Source organism: Cydia splendana, chromosome 18 (assembly GCF_910591565.1).
Source record: "Cydia splendana chromosome 18, ilCydSple1.2, whole genome shotgun sequence".
NCBI lineage: Eukaryota > Metazoa > Arthropoda > Insecta > Lepidoptera > Tortricidae > Cydia > Cydia splendana.
In genome coordinates, this window is record NC_085977.1 from 1944641 (window position 1) to 1970019 (window position 25379).

Consider the following 25379-nt stretch of genomic DNA (forward strand, 5'->3'; position numbering starts at 1 on the left):
TTCAAACTCGGGTAAATCCATTCGACCATCTTAGCAAATATCTACCCTACCTTTTCCTAATACCAAAATCGCAAATCTGACAGTTGGATTTATCCGAGTTTGAAGTTAAGCGACTCAATTGTACTTATTCGAAATATCTGAGAATTCTGACAGTCTAAATAAATAAGACCCAGATTGAAAATTAATCCAACAAATTTCATATAGAGGCTGAAGCGTCATATAGGCATTATAATTTATAAATCATCGTAAGATGTAAATCACGCAATTTATGGGACGAATTGAACGAATGGTAATTTAATGGAATTTCACATAGGTAAAAAAGCGCTGACTCATGTATACATGACGCTTTATTATGCTCGTAGTTAGCCTCTACGATGCGATAACAAATTTACCTAAACACACAAAAAAGCATCTGCCTGAGATGAGAGTGTGGTATGATTGTTAGATGCATCTTCGTTTATTAAATTTAAAATATTTCCTATCTATACCTATATCGCTTACGTAGTCTGTAGAAATATGCTAGATGCTAAAAGAGAATATGGACATCTGGGGCCCGTTCCTCAAAAGCTTGTAACTTGTAATACAAGAGGATGTCACTTTGACAGCTTTTGTTAGAAAAGGGACTTCCACTTGTATTACAAGTTACAAGCTTTTGAGAAACGGGCCCCTGATTAGAGTGATTAGCCTTGTGATGTAGGAAGGAAATAGCATTTTTTACAACAAGTCTCAGGGTCGGTACTTATTATTAAACCATCTTGTATTGGTATCCGACTCCGATCGTCTATACTCTGTATCTTTAGGTATTTAAATAAAAGTAAATAAAATCTACCCTCAAATGGCTCCTTAAGGCAGTTGAGGGAAGATGAAAACATTACACGATCAAATAATGTAGGTTAAAGTCAGGTCGTTCAGTGACTGATCCAGGCGGTTTTGTATTTGGTTGGTTAACCAATAGATGTTATAACTACCCGAAAATGTACAAATTGTTTACTTTTATTTAAATACCTAAAGATACAGACTATAGAACAGGGTTCTCCAACCTTTTTTATCCTTTTCGGATTATATGGAAATTGGCTCTTCGCTGAAATCGCGAATTTTTCCCTCTAGTATATTTCTTGCCTACATTGCCGCTAGCTACGCCTGCACATGAGTCCTATGGAATATCTGCAGCGCCTCCCACTGCTTGGTGTGCAGCAATATGTGTGGTCGTCGAGTACGCATGTGCTCTACTGCCTCCGCCGGCGACCAGCCATTTTTCTAAAAAAAAATTTTTTAATGAACTGATGTAAGGTAAATCTTAGAGCATTTAGTAACTGGAGACGTCATGGCTGTCATTTTCTATACGAAATAGTCTGCCGATTTTTGCGGGGGAGGGGACGTCAAAATGTATTGCTATTTCTACATGATTTGTACGTAACGTACAAATAGCCATGTCAGTCCATACAAGTTTGCTCAATTGTGCAAGTTTTTCGGCAGAGGAGTAAGCTCTTAAAGCCGACTCTAGTTATTAAATGCTCTAAGAAGGTAAATCAGCTGATAAAGATGAGGAACAATATTTCGTATCTGTGGCTTTGTATCATTGGTCAAAAAACAAATCACTTGTTTTATTTTTTTAAGAATATTTAACCATTGGTTCCAAACGTTAGATAATAGTATTTTATGCAACCGTTGTTTAAGAGAGGTCAAAAAAGGCGAGTGGCCTGAGTAACAATTTGAGGCCAAACCGAAAATGGTTAATAAATACGCCACGAGTATTTTTTGACACAGTTAAACAACGTTGCATACAATACTTTTTCTACGACCAATAAAATTGTAAATTTAACAAATATTTTTCATGTCATCTAGTGGACTTGAATGATAGAAAAAAAAAACATGTCTATGGTTCACTTGTTAGAGATGACATTTAAAATAAGGTTGGCAACAATGTATTTCATACAATATTTTTTAAGTGGTCATTACACGAAGTATCGAAAAGTGCCTAAAAGATACTGCGTGTATGCACAAATGAGTTTTTGGGGAATAGACTAAAGACTTGTCTTGACAACTATAAGGTAGGGTTTCAAAGATGTGCCCTTTATATGACAAATAAAAGTACGGGAGTAGAAAGAATATTTGAATAACTATTTGGCAGAAACGTACCATCATAAGGTAGCAGCCGACTAGCGTCGCGCTGCGGGTCCGCCCGGCCTTGCAGTGCACGTACACTGTGCCACTGTTCACTGGATTCTCACTTGTTATCCGCTTTATTTTACTGTCAATTGGCAGAAACCTGGAACGACAACATATACATCTTTTAGGTGTTTAACTTTCCATGACATATAAGGGTTCCGTACCCGAAAGACAAAAGGAACCCTATTACCCTTTTTGTCAGCGGGCTATATTTTAAGAAAACTAATAGGTTTACTGTAGTTTATTTCGGTGTTTGCATGTATACATATGTTGCCGCTATGACAACAACATTGTCAAGATCTTTTTGGGTATGTACTATGTAGATGTTACCCAACAATAAAGAAATGACAAATAAATAAAGTGAAAAAGAGCATAATGTGTTATCAATGACAAAGTTTAATGTTTGTCGAGTTGTGGACCTTATTCCAAAGACATAAGGTTTACCAATGAGTCAAGTGTGTGACTTATAGTACGTTTCCATTACCTAATTATTTAAATTACTAGACTAGGCTCACCTGTTAATGAACCTAACTCCTTCGTACAGCTTGTCCTGGTCCGGGGTCTCGAATATGTCCGTCGTCGCTAGCTGTAGGAACTCTACGCCGTGCTCGCGCCATTTCTGAAACAAACAATGAAGGAAAAAGGTGATAAATTAAGTGTAAAATCCAACTTTTAAATCTCTCGCTTTTCAGCTAACAATATTGCATGGCATTAAGGGTTAAACAACAACTTTACCCCCAGGAGAACATTTAACTAACTTATTACGCGCGCTGCAGTCAAAAACCCCAGAATTAGGCCCAGTTGCACCAACCACATTTAACAGACTGATTAACGTCAAACAGCAGTGAAGTATGAAATTTCTCTTACAACTAAATTTAGCGAACGCTTTAACGGGGACAGACGGTTTGGTGCAACCGACCCTTAGAGCGCAGATTAGGTACCATCAGCAGCAGAAATAACTAAAACGACCTACGCCCGCCTTCGTCGACGAGATTAACGAAATAACCTTTCTAACCTTTGGACTTGACGGAAGTACTCAACTATTACCTACATAAGTAGGCAGCAGCATGACATTGGTGATAGTTTTTCTTTACACTTCTTTACAATATTATCACTATCACTTTACAATAAACAATAAAGGAGGAAGTAGAAAAACTATACAATAAAAACAAAGTACCTAATGTAAATAAAACATGACTTCTCGCACGCACGCACTACGATCTACCAACGCGATCTATTTACTGACAAGGACCCCACAGATCTACAGTTTGTTAACTTATCGTAACAAAACGATCATTCATAAGGATATATTGGGAACAATATGCATTGAACTGTGAACTATATTTACATTAGAAAAATCTGACGTCTGTTGTTTCCCGCCAAGCATTATTGGGAGACTAAAATGGTAGGTGAGGTACAAACGGCAACACTCTTAACTGTCCATGGGCCTCATGCCTTTTGTAATAAGGTTTATGAACTGTCAGTTAACAGTGGGCGAAAGTACAAGTACTCTTAACCCTTTGCGTGGCTTTCAAATCAATTTTGCTGAAGTTATGAATGAAACAATGAAATTGGAGCGGTAAATTACTCATTAATATCGTAGAATTGCGGGAAATACAAATCACGTAGAACATGTACATGATACAGGAATTATTGTCACAAAACTATGCGATGAAGATGAAATAGGACAAAAATGGATATTATGGATGTGAGAGTTTTACAACCACTATTGATTTTCATAACTTTTTCACATAAACTGACTGAACTTCTTATCAATATATTATTTTCATGTGTGCTAACTTGGGGCACCCACGCAAGTGATGTTAATTACATATTATAATTTATTGGTGTATATTTATGCATATCTCATTGAAAATCTTGTATTACTGTAAAGAGGTTCAATATCATGTCTATAATATCGAGACTCCTAATATAATAAACTTATAATTAACATCACTTTAGAATGTAACACACATATTATTATTTGTGTATGTACAAAACTTAAGTGCTCCTATTGAGAATCTTAAACAAAATGCCCTTCATGTCAATCAAAATAGATGTTAACATATTCACTATAATCAGTGCCGGCGCGAGCTACACGCTACGAGTGTACTTAGCCGATAACACGGGAAAAACCGTATGTAGCAAAAAGCGCTTATGAACAGGGAACCCCCTAGCGGGTCTGGCAGTGGATGTGTTAATGAATAATAGCTAATGTTAGTCATTTAGGACTTTAACTAAGAGCAACTTAAACAAACTACAAGTATGTCAAAGGTCCATGGAAAGAAGCATGATTGGAGTTAAATTGAGATATAGAATTAGAAACAAGTTTAATAGATCTAAAACACGCCGAAAAAACACGTTAAAGTTAAATCACTCAAATTATTATATATAATGTTAGTCATAACAAATAAGGAGAATAACATTGTTTTTATGGGTCATTGGATTTGCCTGGTAAGTTTTGTTAGACAAAGGGAATTAGGGAAGTCCTCATGAGTAGGTATTATGTATTTCAACTAAATTAATTATGAGTACATAGGAATTGTTCAAGTAATATCCAAAAAACAAATGGAGCAAAATCTGATAGATCAGGCCCCAATTTCACCACGGCGACAGGTGCGACAATTGTAAAATCACTGTTGCTGACGTCACAGGCATCCATGGGCTACGGTTACCACTTACCATCGGGCGGGCCGTATTCCTGTTTGCCACCATCATTGTATTATTTAAAAAAACTTTATTATATCGGAAAAAAGCAGATATTTCTTTTGCGAAGTTTCTGACAATTGTCAAGATTTAGAAGAATTGTAGGTAATTCTTGACAGGTAATGAGTTATATGTCGGAATTTCGTGACAATTGTAGTGTTTCTTGTGACAATTGTCATAAACTTAGCAAGAGAAATATCTGTTTTTTTCCGATATAATAAAGTTTTTTTTAATAAAACAATGATGGTGGCAAACAGGAATACGGCCCGCCCGATGTTAAGCGGTAACCGTAGCCCATGGATGCCTGTGACGTCAGCAACAGTGATGTTTTACAATTGTCGCACCTGTCACCGTGGTGAAATTGGAGCCAGGAAAATTCTGAATTACCAGACATTTGAAAGCTATTAAAATAAATAAAAAGCTTTTATTTCAGGCATGCCAGTACCCATAGTGTAAACAATTATCAATAATTTAACATTTGCAATAACCAAAATACCTTACTTGTATAACAAACAAGCAAAAATTAGGATCTTACCTCGGCATCATTTGAAAATATCTTTAATTCATATGTCTCATTCATTGACACTACTGCCTTTAAATTTTCCTCCTCCTTCAACTGCAAAAAACACATTTATATTTTAAAATTATTTTACATTTGATTTCATAATACATCATCCAGACAGAGAGTACTTTAAAATTTATTTATTTAACTGTAATTTTAAATTTTTCAAATTTTGGCCAGTTTTCAACTACACCTTATAAAAGAAAGTCCCCTGCCGCGTCCGTTTGTGTGAACGGATTTTCATGTGGTTTTCACCTATCAACAGAGTGATTCTTGAGGAAGGTTTAGGTGTATAATTTGTTAACCCGTGCGTAGCTGGGGCGGGTTGTTAGTATATAAGTTATATGAGGTGCCTGTTGACGGATTACTGTTATAATTAGTGCCTGTGGAACACTTGAATAGTGCATAGCTTTATTACTTTTAGACTAATTTTATAAACTTATAAGAGTTACAATTTTAACAAATCTTATAAGATATAGATGTGTATTAGGGGAGCAGTCATCATATGGTCAAGGAATTCAATTTCAGTATCATTTCATACCTTGTCACAGTGACAATAGTATAAGATCCCTAGCAGCTTTCATATTTGATTGTCACTGAAATGGTACTGAAATTAAATTCTTTAACTGTTTATTACCTGCTAGCCAGCTGAAGCAAGTAATCTAATTCAAAGTTATCATTACACATTGGTAACTCGTGGCATTTAGGTAGCACTTAAAAGATTAGTTTAATTATTTCCTTTTTTTAGTGGTTTCTTTTTCTCGACTCATATAGGAAGAACATTGTCACATCACTAGTCTGTTAGAAACTGTCAAGTGCCATGAGTTACCAATGTGTGCTCATCACTAATCTTTTAAGTGCTACCTAAATGCCACGAGTTACCAATGTGTAGTTATCATTCTAAAGATTGATCTAACTTGCCTATACTTTGCAACATACCACAAATTAGAGTTTTAAATACAACTCTACATTAGTATTGACAATTACAGTTCATGCAGTAAGGCCAGCACCTTAACTGGTATTTGTTTGCCATTAGTTTATGACACCGGTTCAGTTACTAATCACTGGACAAACACATTATTGGCATACATTATTACCCTATACCCATACAAAACTAACATTAAGTACATATTTCAAGTTTAACTAAGACAGACATTAGCAAACAATGTTAACAAAACTATGCAAATAAGTAAACCAAACGTCACACGCTGACCATTCATTCAATTAAACTAAATTTCCCTTTCAAAAAGTTTCACTTTCCAAGGCAAAAACTACAGATTATAACCTCAAATGAGTACCTGTTTCGTCATCCCCTGGAAAGGCAGGGCACCAAGGATCACCGTGTCATCCATCCGGTCATACCAGCGCCGGCTGGTCATCCTCTCCATCATCACATTGTAAAATAAAGTTGGATAGAAAGTCACCCTCGCGAACATAGCTGTGCCCTAGAATTTACAGTTAACTTAAAATACCAACGGTAGGAACGGACCGGTGTTCAAGACATGCCACTCGGTAATGAAGATGCCATTGCCGTACCATGGTGAAAGCGGTCGTGGTGGGGCGATTTGAATTAATTTTGTTGTGCGTCCTCCTTTGAAACTGCTAGCACAGATCAGCTGTCAGTCAGTTCGACGTTTGTACACATGACAGTGACGTTTTGTAATGTTGCCATTATTGTAACAGTAAAACCTGCCATTCATTATAGTAGAGTGGTTGCACATCACATACGTAACCACGGTTTCCGTGTCCTGGGTGCACTTCAGCAAGAGCGTGAGTGAGTTTTCTGCTAGAAATTATTTAAAGGGAGGTATAAAGTATCTCACGTCAAATATTATCTGTTTCTCCAGCTAATGCTGGAAATTGCTGGATAGTGGATACGGACCTTTAAAGCGCGTTCAAATTAAATTGAACGGGCTTTATTGAACGCAGCCGCAGACAAACCCCGTAGTGCTAAATTTGAAACGTTGAAATGGATCTGTCAAAATTTTAGTGATCTTTTTGAATACCTTTTTAAAATATGGTAAAATTATAGCAAAAACCTAGAAATGTGAAATTGTTAGTGCAAAAATAAATTATCTTCGCCTGCCGGACACCTCGAGCGGGATCGGTCCTTAACTCGTAAGTAACCTAGGTGTTAGTTTAACGAGATAATGAAAATGTTTTAATGTGCTGTAATGCCGCATAATGTTATCGATTTGTGATTGTTTAAAAGAGAATGCGGTTGTAAATGTGTTTTCGCTTCGTGCTTCTGACTGCGGCTTGCGACATGGTCGTAATTTTACTTGTGCAAAATGATTGGCTTTAAAGAACCCTATAATCTACTTATATCTACCTCTATACACCCATTATTTATTTGATTTACTATATTCAAAATTATTTATATATTTAACTGTTAAGTTTCGGTTCCAGCTGTTCCTTTAGGTAGCCAGTGCAGCTACAGAAATAAATGTAGACCAATAAATAAATCACATAATGAAACTGATGACTATTTCTGAAATTTAATGGCTACATAAGGGGAAAGATTTATATGAATAATATTTACACACTCAAATTGTATCATATAGATTCTTAAGCATTATAGTTTTGCATGCAGTCCTGTGTAAGTTAGAAGTACCTACACTTTTAAAGTCAGATTATAAAATAAAAAAAACTAATGGGTAGTGTGAAATTAAATTTTCTTACATACAGCCACCTCTCCATATCAGAAAGGAGGTATTTGCAGGACTGCAAGCAAGACTGTATATTATATAGGGCCTGTATGAAGAAAATCTTGAAAGAAACGTAATATATAATCAATTAATCACCATATAAAAAAGTAATTGTTTTCCCTATGTTGGCTCGAGCCATGGATCCCGTGGAGGAGGAACTGCTAGTGAGTAAGACCCCTCCCGTCCCGGACACACCTAGGGTACATGCAAAATGCCACAACCGTCCACATACCAGGTGGTCCGCTGTACTTGACATAATATTCTTAATATATATTTTATATTACAATGTTATTGAAATCCAATTTGTTAAAATTTTTATTATGTTATACATGTACACTTATAAACAGTAAGATTAAAGCAAGAATTCAGGTTCAGGTTGGGTCAGTATGGTGAAAGTGATAATACTAATTCTAAGATCAAGTTCGCCATATGTGACGTTATCTATGAAAAGGGACCTTATTGTCGATGGTGCTTACGCCATTATTAATGATGCTCCGATATAAATACAATGCCGCGTGACGCTGTGCGGCGTAAGCGCCATCGACAATAAGGTCCCTTTTCATAGATAATGCCCCATATATTTACTATTCATGACATACTAAACTTGATCTTAAAAAAGCAGACAGACTATACTTTATAAGTATAGTCTGTCCGCTACTTATACATAATATTATCACATTTTCAATACTCTATATACTCTATGAACTCTCTTCACTTATCAATTATTTATTAATTTGAAGCAATATAATAGTTTTTTAAACTGCTGTAAATATTATTTAAATTGTTTTGTACAATTTATCAGTATAGTTTAAAAAAAACTTATAGAATTAGTAACTTCACTGTCAATTCTTATTGGATTTCAAGATCATTAGATCATTACCACATACTATTACTACAATTACTTTATTTACACATTAGCACACTACCAATTCCATACTGCATGTTTATAACTATATTGTGTCACACTAAGCAGCTGTTTCTATTGTTGCTGCTTCCTTTTAGATTATAGTCTGTCAAAACTACAGGATGGACCATAAGTCTTTTTACATTTCAAACAACCATAAAATGAAAACCGTTTATTAATTATGAAAACACATGATTAAGGATTTTATTTTTTTTAAATTACATCATCCATATGTGATCCTTCATGTCACATCTCCAATAACTCATTGAGTGCAGTTCGAGAAATTTTCGGTCAAAAAGTCATATCCAAAAGAGGTGACATTAACTGGCCTCCTCGCAGCCCGGACCTGTCCCCAATGGATTTTTTTTCTTTGGGGATACCTTAAAAGTAAAGGTTTTGAGACCAACCCAGTGTCTGTTGAGGAATTGAAGCAACATATTCGCGAGGAAATGCAAAACATTTCTCGGAACACTTTTCAGGCCGTCACTGAAAATTTTCGCTCCAGGTTACGGCAATGCCAAAATAATGAAGGATCACATATGGATGATGTAATTTTTAAAAAATAAAATCCCTATTCATGTGTTTTCATAATTAATAAACGGTTTTCATCTGATATAATTAGTTTTCATTTTATTTTAGCTTGAAATGTAAAAAGACTTATGGTCCACCCTGTACTTTGTCAGTAGAAAAAGGCGCGAAATTCAAATTTTGTATGGGACGATAACCCTTCACGCCTACAGTTTTTAAATTTGCCGCTTTTTTTCTACTGACGAAAATGGCGTGACTGACTATATACTTTAGCTTTTTTATATACTAATAAATTATGCTAAATACTCTGCATTGATCCTTATGGCAGTTATGGCTATTATTGCATGCTTATACTTTTAAAAATATTTATTTAGATATGAACAATAGGTAAATATTTATTAATACTATCACAATTAAACCCTACAATTAAAATATTTAAACAAATTCTAATATTTGTTGATAAAATACTTGCTCAATTTCTATTCCTTACATAATTAGTATCCAAAAAAAAAATTTTGTGCTCTGTCACTGATCTCCACAGTAAACAATTGAAACATTGCTCCTATCTCACTCATATATTCTATTTTTGTTTTTATTATAGTTTAGAGTGGTTTCTTAAGAGCTAATAACTGGTTTGAGTAGCAGTTATAATTTTCGTGCTGTATCTGTTGTACATAGTAGAAAAAAATAACATATTATTAAAAACCTATTTTTTTTTCAAGAAATGTCCACTATCCTCTTAAATTACTGGTTCTCTAAACAATAAGAAAAGAAAAAAAACATGGCGTCAATCAAATGTCTATTGCAGGGGTCACCAAACGGCGGACCGCGGTCCGGATGCGGACCGCCGAACTATATAATTTTAATACATATTTAATAAACTCAAGTAGAAACGGACCGCGATGGTCACATTATTTTAAAAAAATCGAACCCCTGAAGAAACTAATTGGTCACCCCTGGTCTATTGCATACAGTTTATTATTCCTCATTGTAATAACTTTTTTTAATCCATATTTTTTTGTATATTAACTAATAATTGTAATAACTGAATATTCATTCAAATACAAGTTTTCACTATGTGTAATAATCACCCTATGGGGTAACTAACTCGTCTACCGTCAGTCAACCGTATCTGAAATTACGCTATGCTATAGTAACATTAGTAACCATAGCAACCTCACAGCTAACCTTTTGGTGTTATTGCAAAAACTACTCTAAATTCACACATAGAAAGTTCAAATTTCAAATAAACACCACTGCTATACGAGCTTGTTAAAACTATTAATCTATAAACAATACTGGCACACTGGCACGTCCATCGACAATCAATTGTTTTTTTAACGATTCGGGTTTTTCGCGCCATTGATGAATCGCGATGAAAAAGTTTTCCCAGAGCGAGACGAACTTATCTGTCTCATGTAAATGTGTCTCGTTCTAACGTAGCGCGTGTTTTGTTAATGTCAGTCGCGAGGTGACTCAGCGGCGTAGCGCTGTGTGTCGTCTGTGTTGTGAAAATTGTGCGATGGGAAAAATATTCGAGTGAGTTTTCCATATTATTGTTAATATTCTGTTTCTGGCAAATTATAATCATCGTTAACAATTTACTTAAAATCGGTATAATATTTAAGTCCTTGTAGGTATAAAATAAAACTTTGTTTAGGTACATTTTTTTTCCTCACATATATTAATATAAAAAAGTGTACCTAATTCTACCAGAAAATAAGTTAGATTGCTCTATGAAGTTTAGTGTTATAGGTAAAAAAGCATGAAGTTTATTTGTATCCACAATGTCCTATTGATTTTTTCTATATTCGATTATAATAGATTACATTGACATTGGATTAGTAGATTATCTCTTTATCGTCAATTGATTTAACAAATAACATTGAACTTCTGTGAGCATTCATAATATAGTAAAATCAAGATTAAAGTTCCAAAGTTGGAAATGTTCTCGGAAATTTCAAAAAATTTCAAAGGAATGGACCATGGCCATCAGTGTTCAATTCTAGAAAAATTTCCATCCTTATACAAAAAATGAGAATATTCAGAAATATTGTAAGCTTTCCCACGGCACTTAAGTACCTAATTATTATATTTCAAAATGGATTTCAAGTTACGTGGTTATAACCTTTACCTTACTCGTATCTTAGAATAGTACTCGTAACGTAAACTAAACCTTATTCCTATGAGTTCGAGTTGAAATTACAACGATTTAAGCAGAGAGGTCAAAATGTCAAGTTTCCACGACTTTTTCTCAATGTTGTTAAACCATAAGTCATCACTTCTTACATTTCCATTCGGACTTGAGCCGATTGTAAACATCCGTGAATGTTGGTAGGTACACGTACAGTCGAGTTCAAAAACATCTTTACAAGCCAACGTTTCAAAAATATAGGTATTTACACTTTACACGCATCTGACTGACACTGACAATAAGGTCGTGTAAATATATTTTTGGAACGTTGGTTTGTAAAGATATTTGTGCTCTTGTTGACCATATCGTTTCACGTTAAGGCGCTATATAGAGCGTGGTAGTGGTAGTGCAAGCAATGAACCTTTTGAATCTGTCATGTCAATACAGACTATAGAAAAGCGTGTATCACACGCCAACATGTATAGAGACTTAAGGCTGATTTAGACGGCGCGCGAACTCGCGTGGAATTTTATAGATGGTCAAGCAAATCTTGTCAGTAGAAAAAGGCGCGAAATTCAAGTTTTCTATGGGACGATATCCCTTCGCGCCTACATTTTTCAAATTTGCCGCCTTTTTCTACTGACAAGATATGCTTGACCAAGTATAGTTACATTGCGGACTGTTGGTTACGCCTAATTCAACCGACCGATCAAAGCCCGCAATGTAATGAAACTCGCATGCGAGTTCTCGCATCGTCTAAATGAGCCCTTAGAGACTCTGGAGAAATGGGTTTAGTTTCGATGTTAAATAATGCTTAAGTTTTACTCAAGAAAATCAGCATATAGTGTTTGTCAAAAAACACATCTGCCTACAGATTTTTAAAGGATCAGAAACGTGACCTGTGACCTTTGGAGCCTAAATAGCGTCCATATGCTACCGTAACCGCTTAGCATTAGACGAGCTATACAAGCTTTTCAACACCAAACTGTATGTGGTGTGGATGCTCTGATCTTTCTTAAGTCAGAGAGCCTCATTTAAGAGCCCGAACGTAGAGAACTCAAAAACCTCATTATAAATTCAAAATATTCAAATGACATGATGTCTTTCTTCGCCATATTTGGCCCATGCGAGTCCCAGTCCCGCCCGTGACTCAAAATGACTAAACATAGATTATGTTCGTGATATGCGAAGATTTATAATTAAATAATTAGTCACTGCACATTAAGGAACATTATTTTAATTTTGGACCGTTTTGTGACGATTCTAGGTATAGTTTAACCACTATATGTAATGTGTAGTGTATTTGTATAGTAACGAAGTGCGCATCAACACCTACGAGTATATATGACTTGCTATTATGGCTGTAAAAAATATCGTGTCTAATATTCAGTACATATATATTCTAACATACTTACATTACATTTATCAATAGATTCCAGAGCCTCTACCATCAGTTTAACATTGACATAACGCTCACGTCTACGTAATTTACTTTCGGTACATCTCGCTTGCACTATTGCTCGCATATGCGAGTACGAGCGAGATGCATAGAAAGTAAGTTACGTAGACGTGAGCGTGTATGTCAATGTCAAAACTGATGGTAGACGTACTGTAATGTAATGATCTGGGGAAGGATGTTAACACTAATTAACTATAGTATTTATTTTTATAATAGTCTAAAACCTTTGCTCTTATACTATATGTCGGGTTTATTATTAGCTAATGTTAATAATCAAGCAAGCAAGCAAGGGCTGACCTGGAAAATTCCCGGAAAAAGAGGACAAGGTCGCCCACGTACCACCTGGAGGCGCACAGTGGAAAAAGAGGCGGCATCAGTTGGCCTCGGCTGGGCGGAGCTGGAAGAGGCCGCGCTGGACCGCGAAGAAATGGAAATCCCTTCTGAGAGCCCTATGTCCCTGATGAGGGATAACAGGATATCATCATCATCATCATCATCATCAATGTTAATAATATGGGGCCCAATACATTCCACGACTCTTTTCTTTCCAAACAGACTATACGGACTATGGTTACGTAAATGTGTAGATTAAACATAGCATAGATCTTTTCGTTGAATGTCAATAAAATTACAATAATACGAATCCTTGAAATTATAACAGTATAGAAAGCGTAAACAGTTCGATAAAGCGTTTCAAGAACGGAAGTCGATAGACAAAAGCGGACAAAACTACAACCTTGAAAAGCCCTGCCCAGACCGCACCTAATGTATTAATTTTTCACTATTAGTTCTATTTCTGAGGGGCTACCGCGAAAACCGAAATTCGCAAATTGCGGGGATCTTACTCTTTTACTCCAATGAAGGCGTAATTAGAGTGACAGAGAAAAATGCCCGCAATTGACGATTTTCGGTATTGGCGGTAGCCCTACTGTACCGTAGAATAATTCATAGCCACATTGGACGTACGAGCTAGCTTCACACGGTATTTGACGTTTACTACGATTGTAAAAGGCTGATACCAGCTATTGATCAACATTTTTAGTGTTTTTTTTTTGTTGGCTGTGAACTGGCGGCTTAGCACGGTCGCGTTTTTATCCCTTGTCACCATGCCTGTCACGTTCTAACAAGTATGTAAGTGCGAAAGGGACGCGCATAGTGATAGTCGATAAAAATGGAACCGTGCTGAGCCCGCTGGTCTGCAAGTTTAAATGTTAACGCTGAGACTATTCGGAGGCTATGGGTTGAACTGGGCCATCTTTCAGTGCATACATAGATAGTGTCGGTTAAGAATCCGAAGACTCGAGTCCTTTGCTTTAAAACTCAACTCGGGCTTTCAGTCTCTTATAATTAATTCGAAACTCGAGTTCTATTCAACTTGTTAGTCTTTTGTAGACACTTGAGTGCTTTTCAGAGAATTCTCATTTTGTTTTTATAGAAAAAATATCAAAATGCATTGTTTTCATTCGTTTTCCTTAGTTTCGTATTCGTTTTTTACTGCTATTAGTATTTAGACAAACAGATACAGAACATAGAAAATTATTGACAGAGTCTTTATTCGGAAGCTCGAGTCCTTTTGAGTTTTTCTTAAAGATTAAATAAAGGACTCGACTACGGACTTAAAAGACTGTAAAGTTTTTTTAGAGCAGAGTCTGGTAAAAACGAGTCGAGGACTCCATACTATCCATAGATGGTTTTGTCGAAGTTCTAAAATTGTAATATAAACGAAAAAGAGTTTATTTATAAACAATACAATTGCTGCTATAACTGCTACTATAATACTATACTGCCTCAAAGGAAATATTACGACGGAATATGGTCCGTGCTAAGGAGCGATCGACACGGGGCATAGACTTAGTAATATCTACGAAATTTTCATAGGAATGGAGGTTTAGAAGTCAGTAAAATTATGCCATAAAGATGAAAGCAACGTAGTGTGTTTAGGATTTATAGTTTCAAACGTAAGCTTTTATTGAGTAGATATTGTTGTGGAAATTGTTGCCACTATTAAATTGTATATTATTATAAGGATTCCGAATTACGGTTCTGATAACCAAAACTGCCGAGAGGAATTTAGGCGGTTCAGCGTTATCTAATCCGTTTCTTAACTGTTTAAGCAATCTTATTCTTAACTGTTCTGCTGTTTATGCATGTGCATAGGCGAACCCCTAGTAGGTATAGGTATACTGGTACATGACAGTCACGTCTAAAGATGTCACTAAAGACGTGACTATACAGTGCTTGCTAGACGCCTTGAAACGTTCCCATTATATCTTGGGAAAAATGTCGTATTCAATCCCAGTAATCCCACCAACACCGGTTTTCATAGGCTTGAAGAAAAAAAACAAATGATTGGATCTATAATATAGGTAAAAGCTAAGTACAGTAGGTACCAGTGGCGGCGCGTCCATAAAAGCCGATTCCCACCGGCTTGCCTGTTTTTGGCCGTTTCAGCAGAGTTGTAAAGGATATATGTAAGCCAATTTAGCCCCGGCTTGCCTATGGATATGTTTGACGCGCCGCCACTGGTAGGTACCTATACTTATTCCCCATTAAACCAACCTATTGTCAATCTGTTAACATACTTAATAGCTATTGTCAAAGCAAGGAATAGCGTGTACCAAATAGGCCAATACGTATGTACCTATTAAAAAATCGGCCCATCTACTTGATAGTTGATGGGGGCTGTCTAAGTCGGATCGGCCATGCTTGCATGTTGCGGTGCACGGTATATTAGGGTGTTGAATATAGACGAGCGAGCGATAGAAAGCGGGGATACCTAAACTGTTTAAAGTACCAATGATATACCTTTTTTCTGCTAAACGTGCCCGGTTTCGAAATACGACTATGTTGGTTTGGATGACATAATATGACGGGTTCACGCAACATAGTAAGACGCCTTACTAAGTTGCGTCTCAACGACTTATATTCTATCGATACTTAGTACAGTGTATTAAACTCTATATAGCGACACTCAAGGGACCGGACACTTTTTGATGTTATAGAGAGTTTTCGTTAAATAGAGAGCAATTAATATTAAGTAAACCCAGTAGAGGCAAAAATGTCGACGTTATAGGGAGTGAAACGTTATATCGAGTGACGTTACGAGTATATGGAGTTTACACCGTAGTTCACATGCTTAAGTCCTTACGCTTTCAAGACTCCTGTAATAAGGGAAATGACTAAGCGATCTGCATACGATCCCCTACGACCGTGACCTTCCCCTTTGTTTCAAACCTGTCCATTAACTGTCCCTGCTTAGGGCTCCAACACGTGTTCCATACTCGACACAATTGATCCTTCATAAACCTTATCACGAGGACACAAGGTATATCTACTGTCACTTAATGCTTCCTGGATCGATACCCGAATCGCGTTGCCATGGAAACCAGCAGACACTTTTACTCTTTTACTTGGTTCGTGTGAAGTACCGAGCGCACGTCGGTTAGTTATTCTGTGGGCGTAACAGAGAGACTGTAGGTAAACCTTATCATGTTGCAATAAGGTTTAGATCAGTTAACTGCATTAACGATGGCACTGCTGGCAAATAAAGACGTTCCCTTTAGTGTAACTTCCAATCTCATACCTTTAAGTATTCATTGGTTCAATTCTTGCTGACCAAAAACTATTTCTTAAAATTTTACGAACAGTTGAGTTAACAAATAAGCTTCTCTTTTGTTTTTTGCGAAAATTACACAAATAAACAAATGTAGGTAAGAAATGTTGGTATAATCCGTTGTGGGACTAAATTTTCATATTATTTGCGTCTGTTTTCGCCACAGAGTCATACACCCATACCTACCCCTTTGTGTCGATGTAACCAAAGTTCAGCGTTATATCAGTTTCACTAAATCAAACTAATGTAAGCAGCTGAGCGTTAACACGCCTTTCCGTAAACAAACGACAATTTTGGCAACTTCCCCTCATTCCCACCAGACACCGCTTTCCCGAAGTTGCGTGTCACTTTAGGGAGTTTAGGGTATGTCCCCCCAATACGAATGTAAATGCCGCCGGCAATGTTCGCGACACCATTCAGATAGTGGTTAGCCGTTTAAACGTGAACATGTCAGGCTCGTTTTAGAAATGGTGGCTTGTTTCGGAAATTTGACAATTCGCTGGCCCAATATTATTACAGGGTATGTTACATTTTCAAGATAGTTGAAATTCGACTTAATGTTCAAATTTCAGTTCGATAAAAGTGAAACATAGAACCGTGTAATATTGGGCCAGGGAATTGTCACCTGAAAATAACATTCGCTGTACGTTCCTGTGTAGAAAAGTCACCTATAGCGACTATTTTGTACCTATTAGACCTACCTACCTACCAGGTTGGTCGCAACCTTAACTAGGTACAGAAACCGTAGCTACCCGTCACATTTTGCGTAGTTTTATGTTATTTCTACTCAGAATCAAGAACACGAGGAAAGAAAATGTTGCATTTTCCTCATTTCTATTCCAATTTTCATTTACTTTGTATAACATGGAATAGCACAGGTACGAAAAGTCTATGATCATTTAGAGATATTTTTTCTCCTATTAGAATCGAAAGAGCTCGTGATTTTGAGTAGGACACACAAAAATTCCCAAATACAAAAAATTGGAGGTACGCTTTTGTTAGAAAGCCCCATTTATGACGAATCGAGTTCCATTTTCAAGTTACAATTATTATGTGTCCTGAAGGATATATGACTATAGTTGACCAAAAGAGTGTTGAAGAAAAAGTTTTGAACTTAGTGAATGATTATGTCGAGACATGAAGTGAATATAGTGGTTGTGGAACATAGAAATATACGCGTTTGGAGACAACTGGAGAAATACCTTTATGACTCGTGAGTTTCGTCATCAATTTTAATTTACTGATAGTTAAATTTACGAAAGTGAAATCTATCTTAATCAAGTTCGTATTAAATTCAGCTGAAAACCATACCATTGTCAAAACAGGCTCGACCCCTTCTTTTTAATCATGTTTGGGTTTAAAAAAGAAGCCGTTTCACGTCACGCATAACAACCGTTAGGCTGCGTTTCCACCAGAGATGAGCAAGAATGCGTTTTTAAGAACCAATAGAATCACTGCACCCACTTGGGCGTTTGGGTACTTACCCTAACGCCTTCTAGAAGGCCGACCGGAGGGCCGCAGAAGTAAAGGCAAACCCAAGCTCAGATGGTTGGACGGCGTATACCAGGAAATCAGGACCTTGAGTGAAAAGTTGGAGAAGGAAAGCCACAAATAGATTGGACTGGAGAGACTTGCTTGACCAGGCTAAGGCCCACCCGCGGCTGTAATGCCTCAGAAAACAAAGACTGCATGGGTAATAAAGTGTGGTGTGACATGTGCCCTTTCTCTCTCTGGTCGACTGGAAATCGTGATCATCACTGGATATTTCGCCTTTGGGTTGGTCATTGGAGTGTATGAAATTTCTCCATCGGCGTCTGTCCGTCAAGCTTCTAGGCTGCGTTTCCACTGACGATGTGCGAGGAACCAATCGGAATAGGCCGACTAAAACTGCGCTGAGCATGGATATGTAAATGAAGTGATTCTATTGGCTCTTAACAAACACATCCCTCGCTACGCATTCTCGCACATCTTTGGTCAAAACGCAGCCTTAATTGTTAACTGTATCCCAACTAAATAAAGTACAAATTCCAACTGGTTTTTGATGTCACATGCGGTTGTTTCCCCAATCCGCATTTGGGCTAGCGTGTTGGGCCCAAACCCTCTCGCGAATGAGAGGAGGCCTGTGCCCAGCAGTGGGACGTATATGGGCTGAATTATTAGGTATATCTTTCCCATCACGGAACAATGGTGTTCCGGACCTTTGGGAGGCGTGCGCGGAGCCGAAGCCAACACGTAGAGGCCCTTTTGACACTTTAATGAAATGTAAGGGGTACACCGAGCGGAGGCTGCCCTTGCCCGTGTCATGGGACGCACGCAGAGGCAGCACCCGCCAGGGTGTAAGGACTATTGAGAGTTGATGGAATCTAAAATGAACTAGGTTATTGGGTGAAAGCGATGGACTAAGAACTGAGCTATGGGGTAAAAAACCGGACGCCTGCCTAATAAAACGGTATGCAATTTTATTTCCGGCAGACGGTGACTCGCCCTCACAAGATGGGCCCCCACAAAAAGCGACATCTAGGATGGCTCAAGGGCAACACCGGTGTGAGCGGCTCAGGGGTGTCGAGAGGTGTGCGCCGCTTTCTACCCAGTGGCTGTTAACCCACTGTGCCAACTCGCGTCTTATGCATATTTCACTTCCACCCCTGGAGCTTATAGCTCTAACGACTCCACTCTGGCCGGCCGGCTAAGGCAAGCCAGAGGCAGAGAATCCTGTTCCACCCACCCTCCTTGCGGGTAACAGAACTCTCCAGGAGCACTCGGGTACGTGAGGTCGCTAATCCCCAACAGCTCGCCACAAGCTGCCCTGCGTTGACTGATTGCACTGGTAAAACCAGCGGGCGATGGGGTCGTCACATCCCTACGCCTTATTAGGTATATTATTATTATTATGCGGTTGTTAGAGTCTGACCAAGCTAACTGCAAGCCTTTTGCAATGTCAAAGTCTAGAAACGTCATCATTAATGTCAAATTTCTATGAAAATATGACATTTATAAATGACCCTTCTCACTTTGTGTTATCTAAGTCGGTCCTATTTAACTTAGACGGACTCTATATGCGTGGTAGGGTACTCGGTATTCGTGTTTTCATTTTATTGCTGCCATAATATGCAAATAAAAACAAATGAACTACGTTTTGGAATTCGTTTTTTGTTCACATAATGTTTAGATCAAGAGAATGAACCTTCAATACAGAACACTTATCTTTCCAATCGACAATTTGAAAACTAGCGACCCGTCCCGGCTTCGCACGGGTTACACAAAACCTTAACAAATTATACACCTAAACCTTCCTCAAGAATCACTCTATTTATAGGTGAAAACCGCATGAAAATCCGTTTAGTAGTTTTCGAGTTTATCGCGAATACACACAAACGGACGGACGCGGCGGGGGACTTTGTTTTATAAGGTGTAGTGTAGTGATTTAATAATGGTGTTACAACATACATACTCACCTTCATTCACACATAAGTAACTCAGTTGTCGGCTTTAAAAAAATCTGGTAATATATCAATAAGTTGTAGTTGCAAATGTTGCCATGATAGATCATTCGGTCAGCCATAGCCGTACTCGACTTGGTTATTTGACAATTTGTAACATAAGTTTTACGCGATTAAGTCTCGTGTTATAAAAGTATGAGTGAAAATCGTGTTAGTTTAATTTAAAAAATCAATAATTTATTGTGACATCCTCAAATTTTAAACTCTATCTATACTGCACTAACTAATATAGATTTAAGCTAGTTATTAATTTAATTTCGTTTAGTTGTACCACTGGATATATCTTGTAAGTATGTAAATAAATAAATCATTTCACTAAATAGTAAATACTGATATTATAAATGTGAAAGTAACTCCGTCTGTTTGTCTGATACCTCTTCACGCTTAAAACCCTGAACCGAAATAGATTAAATTTGGTACCAAGATGGTTCAGTTCCGGGATCTTTCCCGGGAACATCGAATAGTTTGTATCCCGGACGATTCTACACAGACGAAGTCGCCGGTAGAAGCTAGTTTGGCCATATGGTAGGGTGCCTGCTATAGTTATTGGCCACTACATAGTAATTGGCCACTCTTAAAATAAGGTTTCTGTTGGCCTGTTTCTGTCTGATTTTTTAGGAGATGCCAGTTATACTATTTAGTGACCAATAACTATAGCAGTGGCCCTAGGTAATTTCAGGTTTTTATGATAGCGAATAGTAAAATTACTGTTAGTTTGCCACGAAAGTTTTTAATACTTATTATATGATCGCCATATCACGAGCTTCTATAAAACAAGTCAAATGTTCAAACGGCCGAATAATGAACTCCCAAAATAAATTTGTCAATCTTCAACACCCACGCATACGAAAAATCATTACCCTCGTTTTCCCGGTCGGCTAATAATGGCACTTTCGTCATGTCTCCAAAATAATGCCTCTTGTCCAATATGGGCACCCGATGGCCCAATGCATACCAATTTCCAACCATAACTATATAGACATCATTTCTACGTGAAATATGTTATTTGATGATGAAGCCTATGATTGTGGAAATAGAGTTGATATTCCAAAGTCAATAGTGTGAGATAAGAGGTTTGGAAAGTAGGAGATCGTTTGAAATTACATAAGACGCCTACATTCGATGCTTAGGTGCCGTGTTAGGTCAAAAAGGTGTATCAGCTTGGTAGTATTAAGGTACATAGGCTCTTTTCCTGTCGTAGTGGAAAGGTTCAATCAACTTTATTGGCACTTTTTTGTTATCCTGCAACGAATTAGTATGTGCCAAAATACTTCCTGAGACGGAAATAGGTTTGTCATGTGATCATATCCGATGTAAGATTGATTGACGGGTTTCTAATAAGTGTTTGCTTTTCTTCAATGACAAATACGAAAATAATCGGACAAGTGCGAGTCGGACTATAATTTGTAGGGATATATTTTCGCTCGTTTCTTTGTTCTAAATATTGCACATGACTGTACAAATGTAATCGTTGGTTTTAATTTGTTTCGTAAGTTCAATGAGCTCTTATAAAAAATTCAATCTTCTCTCATTCAAATGCTTTTACCAGCTTTTATTAGCTGCCTGTCTGCATGACGTCATATAATAGCGCCCAGATTAGGTCTCAATCCACCGTCGGTGCCAGACGGTCGGCCGCCGAGCTATAGGGAGCTATAGGCGTACTTAACAGTAAAGCTTTTGAAAGGAATCTGGCCTAGATTCATCGATCAATCTCGTGGAAATTTTAGCCAATAAATTATGATGTAGCATGGTTCGACGAAAGTTTGAAAAAACCTAAGCAAACACGGCACAATTTCGTATTCAAAAATACGGTGTGGCTGTGGAATATAGTTTTTTTTTTTAATTTCTAATAAAATAGATACTTTAGCTAAGAGTGAATGGCAGTAGAATTTATTATAAGTAAATGTTTTGTCGTCTTGTAGTTATTTGTCAAAAGATAATTGTCGCAGTCACCGCCTCGGCCTACGCATTGTGCGAGTAATCAGGTTGCTCGCAAGATGTCTAATTAATTATAATGATATTGCAGCCGGATTCATACATTATGTATGGGGGATTGCAAAAAAACACATGTTCATTAATAAATATAACGTCGATTTAATACCGCCAGCCCACGCGTGCTCTTCCGCGGTAAATGTTAATGAGGGCCAGTTAAGTTTATTGAAAGTAAATATTGCTCAAGTTGCATGAAGGTAAATCCCTTCAAAAGCACATCGCTGAGAGTGATGTCACGTATGATATGAAGTTAATATGTTTCTGAGTTAAAATATCATATCATAGATATGTAATATTAGGTATAAAATAAAACATTTATTGTTAAAAGTATATTTATTAAGAAAAAAAATTAGCTATAAACGGTATTTCGGTATATCGGTATTTTCGGAACTTACGTACGAAATATCATTTGATATTTACCAGTTTCTTTTCGGTGAAGGAAAACATCGTGAGGAAACCGGACTAATCCCAATAAGGCCTAGTTTCCCCTTTGGGTTAGAAGGTCAGATGACAGTCGCTTTCGTAAAAACTAGTGCCTACGTCAATTTTTGGGTTGTCAAGCGGACCCTAGGCTCCCATGAGGCATGGCAAAATGCCGGGATAACGCCAGGAGGAAGAGAGGTATTTATCAAAAGTCCTACATACAATTGCCAAGACATAAAAACACCCCATATCCGCCCATGCCCTCCAACCTCCAACCCGTACTCCCGTAGTTTTGCCAAATAATGCAATAAATATTTCGTAAACGTCAAACCCCATAAAACGTCTGACAGGTGATTGCTATATTATGGAGACGTATTATATAACAGAACGCCCCAAATTGAACCCTAACTTTATATGCTACGGTGCATATTTCATTGAATATGCCAGCTAGGGGTTTAAACGAGTACGAGTCAAAAAGTCTACCGCGACGGTAGCAATCGTATTGAATCGATTCAGATTGCAGTGCTAACATGCAAGGGACATCGCTCGATTTAAATCGATATAAATCGGTATACAAAAATCACGAATGGGCGGCGTCAGCTAAAGTTGTTCTTGTTTAAACAGATAAGTACTAAAAACATAAGGTACAGTCCCCATCAGATATATCGGATCAGCTAAGGTAGTCATAAATAAATACCTGGCCCCAATTTCACCACGGTGACAGGTGCGACAATTGTAAAATCACTGTTGCTGACGTCACAGGCATCCATGGGCTACGGTTACCACTTACCATCGGGCGGGCCGTATTCCTGTTTGCCACCATCATTGTTTTATTAAAAAAAACTTTATTATATCGGAAAAAACAGATATTTCTTTTGCGAAGTTTCTGACAATTGTCAAGATTTAGAAGAATTGTAGGTAATTCTTGACAGGTAATGAGTTATATGTCGGAATTTCGTGACAATTGTAGTGTTTCTTGTGACAATTGTCATAAACTTAGCAAGAGAAATATCTGTTTTTTTCCGATATAATAAAGTTTTTTTTAATAAAACAATGATGGTGGCACACAGGAATACGGCCCGCCCGATGGTAAGCGGTAACCGTAGCCCATGGATGCCGGTGACGTCAGCAACAGTGATGTTTTACAATTGTCGCACCTGTCACCGTGGTGAAATTGGAGCCTGTACCTACCTACAGGCATTTTATTGTCATGATATATGGAGGTTTTCTTCAGATATTTGTGAAATACCTATGTGTGCCTTTAGTTTAGGTGTTAAAAATACGGAATCTTTTCTGATTTCTTTTTTGTCTACTATCCAGGTCAGCAATATTATGGCATTTAAACTTTTCTTGTATAAAAAGCGCTTGGTAGTGTACATAAGAGATTTAGTGACTGAAATAAAATAGTTTGCACGCATAAGCCATTGAGTATTTCTAAAATATCCGGTCATAAATAGCATCACTGTTGTTAGGTAATATTTTCATATTACAATATTTACAATTAATGCTCATATAGGTACTCTACAATAGGTAACAGTTTATACCATATCTGCCAAAGTTATCGTGTGTGATGTATCACGCCTAAATATAGCACACCTGTGCAATTACGATATATTCAGAAGTCACTGCACAATACACTATTACACAAATATTTCCCCAACGACATATCGTCGTTGCGCTTACCAAATCTTATATGTGCGAGATCTTAATCAAATGAATTAACACCTTATGTATTTTGTAGCTAGGTAACTATTTGTCAATCAAAAATCGAACACATATCAGCTTTGAAAAGCGCAACGACGATATATAGGTCATGTTTAAATAATAATATGCCTTATTTAGAAGAACATAAGGATCATTTTTTATTTGAATCTCTAGTGAGTAATTTACCTAGAGTTACGTGCCTATGAGTTATGTTTCATTGCAATTTATGATGTATATTGATAGAACAATAATGCCCAGAGAAGGGGAAACTAATATTTACAGACATAAATATAAAAAAATTGGAGTTCATAGTTTTATAACAAAAGTAAATTGAATACCTATATTATCATGGATCTGTCATCACTTAGGTACCATCCAATAAGATTATATGGTCTATTTGTAAAGGACAACCTTTGTCATGTCTAATAATTAATCTTTTACTATTTTCTATACATATTTATATAATTTTATTGTATGTTACGGTATGGTACCGTTTTATAAGGACTACGAAAGTTCCATCTGTATCGGGGTCGCGGTCCATTGCATTTGGTTGTAATTTTAAATCAAAATAGCAGTTTCGTAATAATAGCGAAGTATAAAAATACCGTGCCCATATTCTGACTGTTACACCGTGGTATATTTACAACATCACAGTTGGACCAAAGGGGCTCTCAATCACTCGAATATGCAAGAGATAGAGAGGCAGATAACGAAATTTCGATTTTTGCGGTAGGCCTGAGACTCAAGGCATGTAGTTAAGGGGCCCACTGATTAACAGTCCGCCGGACGGTATCGGCCTGTCAGTTAGAACAAAATTTTGACAGTTCCGAACAACTGACAGGCCGATACCGTCCGGCGGACTGTTAATCAGTGGGCCCCTTTAGAGTAAGTAGGTACACTTGCAATTGCTTATAGTAGTGGTCCCTATAACCATTTCATTGGTGTATTTCTGCTCTCTGTGAACTATTCGAGCCTCC

At 37.2% G+C, this 25379-nt stretch overlaps 2 protein-coding genes across 2 annotated transcripts in view; one reads left to right on the forward strand and one right to left on the reverse strand.

Annotated features, from left to right (window-relative positions):
- Positions 1-1096: 1096 nt before the first annotated feature.
- On the reverse strand, positions 1097-7064 carry LOC134799354 (phosphatidylglycerophosphatase and protein-tyrosine phosphatase 1). Its single transcript, XM_063771763.1, has 6 exons — positions 6974-7064; positions 6736-6882; positions 5411-5491; positions 2685-2788; positions 2140-2269; positions 1097-1257 (listed from the first exon to the last, which is right to left on the reverse strand). The coding sequence occupies exons 1-6, from the start codon at positions 6974-6976 to the stop codon at positions 1135-1137; spliced, it is 588 nt and encodes a 195-aa protein (XP_063627833.1). The 5' UTR covers positions 6977-7064; the 3' UTR covers positions 1097-1134.
- Positions 7065-8262: 1198 nt separating this feature from the next.
- The window catches only part of LOC134799367 (tubulin polyglutamylase TTLL5), a 47607-nt gene continuing 30490 nt past the window's right edge, over positions 8263-25379 (forward strand). Inside the window, exon 1 of the mRNA XM_063771776.1 lies at positions 8263-8380. Coding sequence (XP_063627846.1) covers positions 8268-8380 — 113 coding nt within the window. The 5' untranslated portion in view covers positions 8263-8267. The remainder of the gene's footprint in view (positions 8381-25379) is intronic.